Genomic DNA, 12205 nt, shown 5'->3' on the forward strand with positions numbered 1-12205 from the left:
GCAAACAGGCTAGCCGCCGAGCTAACTAGTCTGGCTAATAAGGATTACTTGCATGGATTTGTACATTAAAAAAAAAAACTGGTGTTCACTCATAGGTATTTCTTTTGCTCGTCTTACAGGGAGCTCAGAAAATGAAATAGCCAACTCTACCGTCCAATATTTGAACCCCAGTCTTTTCCAAAACAACACACCCAATCAATTAGTAGATACCGCAGGTACAAGTCGGGCTCCAGGACCAAGCAATATGAATACTCAATATGGTCTTTACAGTGATATCCCAATTCTCAACGAAAACAATGGTCAAAACAACTTGACAAGTGAGTTCTTTTTCTGATGCGAAGGTATATGTTGTAACAGACCCAATACACAGAAATATTCACAGAGTGAGTAATATCCAGGACACTGTAGTTTGTATTGTACAGTGCAGATTTATGTAAATATGCTTAGTCTGGCTGGGGGATGTTAAACAGGGAGGATACCAACCTGGAATTTCCATTGCTAAAGAAATAGCAAAGGTTAAGGTTGAGTGCGAAGGTCATCGTCATCGTGTACGGGAGCGTATGCCGTGACGTCAAAGTTCACGATTTACCGGTATTTTTTTAAATCGATTTATCTCGGTATCCAGAAGTCGTAGAAGAAAAAGAAAAATTCCGTTGGTCCTCATTTTTCCCGCTCTATGACTTTGAAACATCACCCAAGTAAGCGCAACTGATCTGGTTGAGTGCGAAGGTCATCTTGTAAAATTTGTAGCCAATACTAAATGTCAGCCCAAAGCAATCACCCTAGTTAGGGATGATTAGGGATCATCATATGATTAGAGGACTGCACTAACAATAGTTACAGCACTTTTTATATGCAAGAGGGCTTGCTCTTGGATTTGAAATAAAAAAAAGACAACACAAACAAACAAACAATCAAACGAACAAAAAACATTACCTACCTACTTAAGAAACTCATATTATTTATTAAATTTCTTTCCACAGATATGCATCTAGACACAAATGTAGTTGTAGTGCCTCCATTTCACCACACAAACAATGACCGGGTACATTCAGATATTATGATAGAGAAGATGTGTCATAATGTTATCCGAGATATGGACCAATATGGTCTTTGTGTTCTCGACGACTTCCTTGGACCAGAGAGAGGTATTTCAAGGCACATACATCATAATTATTTTCCCCACTGTGATTGACTTACCTCAATATACACCAGGGATGCCCAACTGGTCGATCATGATCAACTTTCATATAAGCTTTTGTTTTTCTCAGAATTTAATTATTGACTGATTTTTTAGAAACTTGGTTTGTTAAATTGGAAAAGGGGCATATCCCCCCCCCCTTGCCCTAAAGGGGGAAAGGGTGCTTAATATATGGGAAAAGGGAGTAAGTTGATCTTCCTCTGAAAAGGTTGGGCACCTCTCATATACACTATCTATAGATATACACTATCTATAGTGTTAATGAATAAAGAAGCTTGATTGACAGGTTTTATACACGAATGACCACAATATGAAAATTGACCTTTGAGGAAACAGCTTGATTTTTTCTTCTTCTTCTTTTTTTTGAAAAAAAAAAAAAAAAAAAAAAAAACAACACAAACAAAGAGACAATCAAACAAACAAAAAACATTACCTACCTACTTAAGAAACTCATATTATTTATTAAATTTCTTTCCACAGATATGCATCTAGATACAAATGTAGTTGTAGTGCCTCCATTTCACCACACAAACAATGACCGGGTACATTCAGATATGATAGAGAATGTTATCCGAGATATGGACCAATATGGTCTTTGTGTTGTCGACAACTTCCTTGGACCAGAGAGAGGTATTTCAAGGCACATACATCATAATTATTTTCCCCGCTGTGATTGACTTACCTCAATATACACCAGGGATGCCCAACTGGTCAATCATGATCAACTTTCACATAAGCTTTTGTTTTTCTCAGAATTTAATTATTGACTGATTTTTTAGAAACTTGGTATATTAAATTGGAAAAGGGGCATATTCCCCCCCCCCTTGCCCTAAAGGGGGAAAGGGTGCATATGGGAAAAGGGAGTAAGTTGATCTTCCTCTGAAAAGGTTGGGCACCTCTGATATACACTATCTATAGATATACACTATCTATAGTGTTAATGAATAAAGAAATAGTCGTAGAAGAAAAAGAAAAATTCCGTTGGTCCTCATTTTTTCTGCTCTATGACTTTGAAACATGACCCAAGTAAGCGCAACTGATCAATTGTGATGTAAGTGGTTTGAGTTCAAGTCCAAATCAAGTCATAAAATTTAGCATAGATGCTTACATCACAATTATTTCTTTATTCAATTAACACTCTGAGGTCTGAGCAGTCCAAGCAACAAGGCCATGTGTGTGTGTATTTTTTTTTTTTTTTACATAAACAAAGAAAGTCCTTTTTCTTCTGATGTAGTCATAGAGATATCATTGAACCAACAGTAATAAATAATAATGACTATGCAAAAAATACTTGAATGATTAGTCATCTTCTGATAAAATTTACTAAAATTTAAGGAGGAATTATTGTTGTTTCCCACTTGATACACTATCTACTTACCTACATTAAATTTTATTACCTACTTGACTTGAACTTCAACCACCAACCTACAGATTCAGAGTCCACTGTGTGCTAATCTCGCGCGACTTTTAGTAGCGCGTAGTTAGCTGAAAAACCAAATCTATGATAGAGATATCATTGAACCAACAGTAATAAATAATAATGACTATGCAAAAAATACTTGAATGATTAGTCATCTTCTGATAAAATTTACTGAAATTTAAGGAGGAATTATTGTTGTTTCCCACTTGATACACTATCTACCTACATTAAATTTTATTACTTGACTTGGACTTCAACCACCAACCTACAGATCCAGAGTCCACTGTGTGCTAATCTCGCGCGACTTTCAGTAGCGCTTAGTCGGCTGAAAAACCAAACCTATGTCTGTCAAACCTCGAAAAAAAAGTTATCAGTTATTTTTGTATAAATGGCCTCTATTTTGTACTTACCTAGTTGATCGCTATTATTTTGCTGTTGTTTAATTTGGATTCCTATTAATTGCACCCTTATGTATTTTCCATGTTATTTATTAGTTATTTTATTGGGCTTGCCGGGGCGGATTTTATCCTGATGGGATAATGTTCGTTCTCGGAACGGCTGGCTTTCTCCTATCCTGTCTTCCTTCTCTCTTTGATTTCCGGACGATAAGACCATAGCAGTTACAGTTCCCTCTGTCAAACCTCTTAAAAAAAACCTATGAAAATGATAGAAACTCTACAGATTATAGATAAAAGTTGCACGACTACACTTCCAATGCAACCGCAATGGCCCTGAAATGTTTCTTCCTCACCATCTCTCCTCAGGTATGGCTGTGTTACACGAAGTGCTGGGCATGTACCATAGCGGCGTGTTCAAGGACGGACAACTAGTCAGCAACAAATCTACCAACAAGCAAGACCTGAAGACAATTCGCGGCGATCAAATCACTTGGATAGATGGACGGGAAACGTATTGTTCAAATATCGGGAGACTTATATCCGAAGTGGACGCGATCATCATGCGAGCCAACAGGATGGTCAATAATGGTCGAATGGGAGACTTTGTTATCAACGGACGAACCAAGGTAAGCCAGCCCAAGTTACCTTGGAAGGTAGCACGCCTGCCTTGTAAGCGCTAGGCCGCGGGTTCGATTCCCGCCGCCCGGGGCGGCGTGGCGGATTTCATCCTGAAGGGATTGCGAGCCAACAGGATGGTCAATAATGGTCGAATGGGAGACTTTGTTATCAACGGACGAACCAAGGTAAGCCAGCCCAAGTTACCTTGGGAGGTAGCACGCCTGCCTTGTAAGCGCTAGGCCGCGGGTTCGATTCCCGCCCGGGGCGGCGTGGCGGATTTCATCCTGAAGGGATAAGGTTTGTTCTCGGAGCGGCTGGCTTTCTCCTATCCTGTCCTTCTCTCTATGATGATTGATGACTCATCCTGGAGGAGGCGTAGGCTTGACACTAAATCGAGTCGTGATAATAAGACTTGGACACTAAATCGAGTCGTGATAATAAGACTTGAACACTAAATCGAGTCGTGATAATAAGACTTGAACACTAAATCGAGTCGTGATAATAAGACTTGAACACTAAATCGAGTCGTGATAATAAGACTTGAACACTAAATCGAGTCGTGATAATAAGACTTGAACACTAAATCGAGTCGTGATAATAAGACTTGAACACTAAATCGAGTCGTGATAATAAGACTTGAACACTAAATCGAGTCGTGATAATAAGACTTGAACACTAAATCGAGTCGTGATAATAAGACTTGAACACTAAATCGAGTCGTGATAATAAGACTTGAACACTAAATCGAGTCGTGATAATAAGACTTGAACACTAAATCGAGTCGTGATAATAAGACTTGGACACTAAATCGAGTCGTGATAATAAGACTTGAACACTAAATCGAGTCGTGATAATAAGACTTGAACACTAAATCGAGTCGTGATAATAAGACTTGAACACTAAATCGAGTCGTGATAATAAGACTTGAACACTAAATCGAGTCGTGATAATAAGACTTGAACACTAAATCGAGTCGTGATAATAAGACTTGAACACTAAATCGAGTCGTGATAATAAGACTTGAACACTAAATCGAGTCGTGATAATAAGACTTGAACACTAAATCGAGTCGTGATAATAAGACTTGAACACTAAATCGAGTCGTGATAATAAGACTTGAACACTAAATCGAGTCGTGATAATAAGACTTGAACACTAAATCGAGTCGTGATAATAAGACTTGGACACTAAATCGAGTCGTGATAATAAGACTTGAACACTAAATCGAGTCGTGATAATAAGACTTGAACACTAAATCGAGTCGTGATAATAAGACTTGAACACTAAATCGAGTCGTGATAATAAGACTTGAACACTAAATCGAGTCGTGATAATAAGACTTGAACACTAAATCGAGTCGTGATAATAAGACTTGAACACTAAATCGAGTCGTGATAATAAGACTTGAACACTAAATCGAGTCGTGATAATAAGACTTGAACACTAAATCGAGTCGTGATAATAAGACTTGAACACTAAATCGAGTCGTGATAATAAGACTTGAACACTAGGGTATTTACCCACCCTGGGGGTGGATAAATACCCGGGTAAATACCCAATTTTTATTTACCCACCCAGTGGGTATTTACCCACGACCCATCACTAATCCTATAGGAAGGAAAGTAATGTATTTTTTTTTTTTTTTTAAGAGGTTTGACAGAGGGAACTGTAACTGCTATGGTCTTATCGTCCCGAAATCGAAGAGAGAAGGAAGACAGGATAGAAAGCCAGCCGTTCCGAGAACGAACATTATCCCATGAGGATAAAATCCGCCCCGGGCGGGAATCGAACCCGCGGCCTAGCGAAAGTAATGTAATCGGGTCAAAAATTCGATGGTTAGTTTTTAGTGCCAAAACACGTTTTGAGGTCCCTAGAGCGTAAATCCAAAGTTTCAGCCATTGGTCCATGTGTGTGTCTGTCTGTAAACAAAATATCTCGAGAACGGTAAAAGCTAGACTTGAAATTCGGTATGTAGTTTACAAATGTGATAAGGGTGCAACTCAAAACGTTTGGTTTGAGATAGGTGCTGCGGTTGACCGCTTTTTGGCGGTTTTTAAACGTTTTTTTTTTGCCGAGAACGGTAAGAGCTAGAGACTTGAAATTTGGTATGTAGATGTCAAATATGACAAGGATGCGACACGAAACTTTTGGTTAAGATCGATGCAACGGTTGACGGCATTTTACCGCTTTTTGGCGGTTTTCGGTGTAATTTAACAATATCTCGGGAACGGTATGAGCTAGTTTTCAGCTATCCCGGCGGTTTTCAGCTATACCGACTAAACGGTTAGAGATATTGTAAAAGTTTGGCTAGGTATAAGAACAAGAACACCCAAAATAAGCATCATTCAATAGGATGAGGAAAGTCGTGTGATGTTCACACCAGATTTTATTTTCTTTTTCCACAGCAAAACGGAGGCCTCCTGAGGATTTTCCCGGAAGGCGGAGGGGATAAAGTGGCGGACATAGAGCCTATGTTTGATAGGATCTTGTTCTTCTGGTCTGACAGGAGAAACCCTCATGAAGTGCAGCCTGCGTACAAAACTAGGTAAGTCCTTCCCCCGTGGATCACATCATCCCCTATCACTGAAAACTTTGCCCGTGACATTAATCCTCTAGAAAAACAAACTTGTATTGTTTTTGGTGCGAATTTTTCTTCTTGTATTGTGACAGTTGAAAAATCAATGATTTGGCCACTCTTCATTGTGAGCACTGAATAACTAACTTTTTTTTTCAAGAAGTTTGACAAAGGGTAACTGTTACTGTTAAGGTCTTATCGTCCCGAAATCGAAGAGAGAAGGAAGACAGGATAGAAGAAAGCCAGCCGGCCGTTCCGAGAACGACTGGCTTTTTCCATCAGGATAAATCCGCCCCGGGCGGGAATCGAACCTGCGGCCTAGCGCTTACAACTTACAAGGCAGAGAGACGCGTTACCATTACCATCCAAGCAAGCTGACTTTAAAGTTTAAACTAACCGAACCGGTATAAAACCTCATTTGTATGAACGGTTTTGGTAAAAACCGAACGTGAATCGAATGAAACCGTATACATTAGGTATGTGTGAAACTAGAAATTGATAAAAATAAGCGTTTCTCAATAGATCAGTTGCGCTTACTTGGGTGATGCAGAAAAAATGAGGACCAACGGAATTTTTCTTTTTCTTCTACGACTTCTAGATACCGAGATAAATCGGTTTAAAAAATACCGGTAAATCGTGAAGTTTGACGTCACGGCATACGCTCCCGTAGGCCATGATGTCATAATTCATGACTCCCGCTACCAGAGAAATGTACCAGAGAAGATCTACTTGCAGCCAACAATAAAGCTTTGGCAGTAGTTGCATTCTGGAAAGATAGTGTTTAAATCTCGCTCTCCCCCCCCCCTTTTTTTTGACATTAATCCTCTAGAAAAACAAACTTGTATTGTTTTTGGTGCGAATTTTTCTTCTTGTATTGTGACAGTTGAAAAATCAATGATTTGGCCACTCTTCATTGTGAGCACTGAATAACTAACTTTTTTTTTCAAGAAGTTTGACAAAGGGTAACTGTTACTGTTAAGGTCTTATCGTCCCGAAATCGAAGAGAGAAGGAAGACAGGATAGAAGAAAGCCAGCCGGCCGTTCCGAGAACGACTGGCTTTTTCCATCAGGATAAATCCGCCCCGGGCGGGAATCGAACCTGCGGCCTAGCGCTTACAACTTACAAGGCAGAGAGACGCGTTACCATTACCATCCAAGCAAGCTGACTTTAAAGTTTAAACTAACCGAACCGAATTTACCTATTTGTCAAATCTTTACCTTTCTATGTATGCGTTCATTTTTATAAAAATAAAGACGTCTTCTGGACACGAAATAATAATAATAATAATAACGGGTACCATATACTCATAAAACATTACTAGTTACTATCCGTTCTAATGTCCGGGGGTTAACTATTCTGTTCTCGCTAATATGGCAATTATGTTAATGTAAAAAGTCGGGAGTTTTCGGTGAAGCCAAGTCTCCCTCATATCTGTGGGTACGGGTACCATACGTATACTCATAAAACATTACTAGTTATTATCCGTTCCTGAACAAATTCTCGTCAACTCTCATTTTCATTTACAAGAAGCTACTCAAATATCCTCATGGAACTAAGTCCATCGGATAAGGTTTGAGAAATGAACGGTTTGGCCGCTATTTACAGGCAAAATTTTGAAAAAGCTCGAAAATGCTGCGCGTTTTTCATAACTTTGGATTTCGGCCTAGAGCGCTCATAACAAACAGGGTCACTCAAGGGCCCTTTTCCTCAAAGAGAAAAAACTGACGCTTTCTAATTGACGCATGTTGTGTGTTTCAGATATGCCATCACCCTGTGGTACTTCGACGCCAAAGAGAGAGAAGAGGCATGTAAGAGATATCAGCGGGAGAGACAAAGAGAACTGGCAACATCTCGGCCTACTTGATGTCATTCCTAACTCGACTGACATAATGGACGACAGGACATCTTGAATGTTGCAATGATACGGACGGTACAATCATTGGTACGGATCATTGGTACGGACTACGGAGGACCATCTAATAAGCCGTGTGAGATACGTCTTGAACCAGACATATCGGATCGGATTTTGACACGGACGGAGTTGTCATGGGTCTTTTTAGTCCTAGCTGACAATATCGAAATCGTCGGAAATCCGACTTGCAATGGACAGTTTAGATAGGGAAAATTCGGTTGTGATGTGAGAACCCATTGGATATTTTAGGAATTAGTCCTAGTCCTAGGATTAACTTAAACCCATAATGTAACACTACCTATTTATTACGTATTACATACTTATTAATCAAAACTACCTATTAAAATTCGACATGATAGGCAAAAATGATTTTTTTTTTTTTTTTTTTTTTTTTCCAAGACCAGAAGACATTTAGATACAGAGAAACTATATGCTATTGAGGTAGAAAAGTTGCATGATTTTTGTCATTTAGTGTTTATGAAAGCCAGGTTTATAAGACCGATTCCAAGTGTGGGAAATATAGGTGCGGGTGAAATCCATTGTATCATATAAAGGTAATAAGTTTTGTAGTTACCTATTTCATAACTTTATAACCTAGGATGTCTAATATAAACATATTTAATAGTAGCCTATTTGTTCTAATTAGGTCTCAAACTTGTGTTCTCTTTTGAATACCTAACTTACCTAATATCCGAGAACACAATTCGGGTTTTAACTTGAAGTTCAAACTTTAAAATCCACCAATACTTAACTTTAATCCAAGTTTTCACCAAACTTTTGGCCTCGGGTATTTAATTTCCAAACTAGTAGAAAGTGATTGTAATGGCCGAACTTACTGCTTGGTTCTGTTTGTTATATTTATAATAACAAACCCCTGTGATAATGACTCTATCTAGAAAAAAAAAGGATTATTCATAGTAATAAAATTTTGTTAACGCCAGTAATGGAATGGTATTTTGTTTTTAGAGATTGTAATGGCCGAACTTACTGCTTGGTTCTGTTTGTTATATTTATAATAACAAACCCCTGTGATAATGACTCTATCTAGAAAAAAAGGATTATTCGTGGTAATAAATTTTTGTTTACGCCAGTAATGGAATGGAATAGTATTTTGTTTTTAGGTTAGAAGAGACAATTTCTGGGAAAAATTTAGCATCGATATTCCTGTTTGTTTGGTATTTATTTTCTCGCAAATAAGCCATTGTCTAGATTTTGTTTAGAAGAACATGATACTTAAATCAAGATAGAATATTACCTCTATGTATTTTATAAGCAACTAGAGACGTTAGAGAAAATATTATCGTGAGTTTTGTTTAATATTGAAAGTCAGTAAATGTTGAAATTTTGTATGTTTTTATTTTGTATTTTCAAATAAATTAATAATTTGAAGTATCCATTTTATGAAAAAGAAGATACTTTTTTTTTTCTTTTTCTCCAAGTTTCAGCTCGACCTTTAGGTCCGTCAAACATTGGAAGGTAGCGCATGTTTTTATTTTGTATTTTCAAATAAATTAATAATTTGAAGTATCCATTTTATGAAAAAGAAGATACTTTTTTTTTTCTTTTTCTCCGAGTTTCAGCTCGACCTTTAGGTCAGTCGCACTGTCGCACATTGGAAGGTAGCGTGTAGTCGCCTGAAAAACCAAACTGTTGTGTCTAAATATTCCCAATGTCAGTATAGCCAATGTTGTCCTAATGTTATGATCAAAAGGCCAACCATATATCCAGGATCAGTTGCATTCCTACTTCAACATTTCCACGGTAGATAAAGCCTTGTTCCCACGGCGCGTGGCGCGGCGGTGCGTGGCTCGCCGGGTCCGGAGTCTCTCATCCGTACAGGTTTGCCTTGACTTGTACGCGCCTTGTTGTTCCCACCGCGCCTTGTTGTTCCCACGGCGCGGATAGGCTCGTTGGTTAGCAAAACACAGACATTCACGGATGGCTCGTTTCCTTTTATTGGTCCGTGTGTGTGTGTCTGTCTGTAAACAAAATATCTCGAGAACGGTAAAAGCTAGACTTGAAATTCGGTATGTAGATGTCAAATGTGACAAGGATGCGACTCAAAACGTTTGGTTTGAGATAGGTGCTGCGGTTGACCGCTTTTTGGCGGTTTTTAAACGTTTTTTTTTTGCCGGTTTTCAGCTATACCGACTGAACGGTTAGAGATACCGCTTTTTGGCGGTTTTCGGTGTAATTTAACAATATATCGGGAACGGTATGAGCTAGAGACTTGAAATTTGGTATGTAGTTTACAAATGTGACAAGGGTGCAACTCAAAACGTTTGGTTGAGATAGGTGCTGTGGTTGGCGGTATATCTTGTTCTTATAGCCAAACTTTGTAAAAGCCTTGTTCTTATAGCCAAACTAGCCTATGTTTGATAGGATCTTGTTCTTCTGGTCTGACAGGAGAAACCCTCATGAAGTGCAGCCTGCGTACAAAACTAGGTAAGTCCTCCCCCCATGGATCATATCATCCCCCGTCACTGAAAACTTTGCCCGTGACATTAAAGCTCTAGAAAAACAAACTTGTATTGTTTTTGGTGCGAATTTTTCTTCTTGTATTGTGACAGTTGAAAAATCAATGATTTGGCCACTCTTCATTGTGAGCACTGAACAACTAACTTTTTTTTTTCAAGAAGTTTGACAGAGGGAACTGTAACTGTTAAGGTCTTATCGTCCCGAAATCGAAGAGAAGGAAGACAGGATAGAAGAAAGCCAGCCGGCCGTTCCGAGAACGACTGGCTTTTCCCATCAGGATAAAATCGAACCTGCGGCCTAGCGCTTACAAGGCAGACAGACGCGTTACCATTACCATCCAAGCAAGCTGACTTTAAAGTATAAAACCTCATTTGTATGAACGGTTTTGGTAAAAACCGAACGTGAATCGAATGAAACCGTATACATTAGGTATGTGTGAAACTAGCAATTGATAAAAATAAGCGTACGTGAAATCTGACGTCACAACTCTTTGAACTTTTTAATTAGAATGGCAATTAAAAATTGAATTTTCGACCTTTTAAAGTTACTTTTTTGGAGTTTTGATTTGGATTTTTCACAACTTTTTACGTAGGAATCGACCTTTTATTAATAATGTTTTCCCAATTGCAACTCCTCCATTGACGCATATTATGTTTACATAGTACGTATGTTTAAAAATAAATGAAAATTGATTTATTGAAAAAAAGAGAGAGAGAGAGAGAGAGAGAGAAAGAGAAAAAACTGACGCTTTCTAATTGACGCATGTTGTGTGTTTCAGATATGCCATCACCCTGTGGTACTTCGACGCCAAAGAGAGAGAAGAGGCATGTAAGAGATATCAGCGGGAGAGACAAAGAGAACTGGCAACATCTCGGCCTACTTGATGTCATTCCTAACTCGACTGACATAATGGACGACAGGACATCTTGAATGTTGCAATGATACGGACGGTACAATCATTGGTACGGATCATTGGTACGGACTACGGAGGACCATCTAATAAGCCGTGTGAGATACGTCTTGAACCAGACATATCGGATCGGATTTTGACACGGACGGAGTTGTCATGGGTCTTTTTAGTCCTAGCTGACAATATCGAAATCGTCGGAAATCCGACTTGCAATGGACAGTTTAGATAGGGAAAATTCGGTTGTGATGTGAGAACCCATTGGATATTTTAGGAATTAGTCCTAGTCCTAGGATTAACTTAAACCCATAATGTAACACTACCTATTTATTACGTATTACATACTTATTAATCAAAACTACCTATTAAAATTCGACATGATAGGGATAAAATGATTTTTTTCAAGACCAGAAGACATTCAGATACAGAGAGACTATATGCTATTGAGGTAGAAAAGTTGCATGGTTTTTGTCATTTAGTGTTTATGAAAGCTAGGTTTATAAGACCGACTCCAACTGGGGGAAATGTAGGTGCGGGTGAAATGTAGCCTATTTGAAAGTTATGAAATAGGTAACTACAAAACTTATTACCTTTATATGATACAATGGATAGACGTTCCGGTTTTGATCTTATCCGACTCGAGTTTCGTCCATCTCCGTGGACTTTTTCAAGGAAACGTTTCCTCGAAAAAGTTC

General features: G+C 38.6%; 1 protein-coding gene and 1 long non-coding RNA gene across 2 annotated transcripts; both read left to right on the forward strand.

The window, feature by feature from the left end:
• Positions 1-323: 323 nt before the first annotated feature.
• On the forward strand, positions 324-883 carry LOC113467888. Its single transcript, XR_003391816.1, has 2 exons — positions 324-534; positions 730-883. It is a non-coding gene; the product is annotated as an uncharacterized LOC113467888 (long non-coding RNA).
• Positions 884-2218: 1335 nt separating this feature from the next.
• LOC108252517 (egl nine homolog 3) lies at positions 2219-11966 on the forward strand. Its single transcript, XM_017444508.2, has 4 exons — positions 2219-2227; positions 6043-6134; positions 10523-10570; positions 11382-11966. Exons 1-4 carry the CDS (start codon positions 2219-2221, stop codon positions 11485-11487), a joined length of 255 nt encoding a protein of 84 aa, XP_017299997.2. The 3' UTR covers positions 11488-11966.
• The last annotated feature ends 239 nt before the right edge of the window (positions 11967-12205 follow it).

The sequence above is a fragment of the Diaphorina citri genome, unplaced genomic scaffold, assembly GCF_000475195.1.
Source record: "Diaphorina citri unplaced genomic scaffold, Diaci psyllid genome assembly version 1.1 scaffold578, whole genome shotgun sequence".
In the NCBI taxonomy this organism is placed as follows: Eukaryota; Metazoa; Arthropoda; class Insecta; order Hemiptera; family Psyllidae; genus Diaphorina; species Diaphorina citri.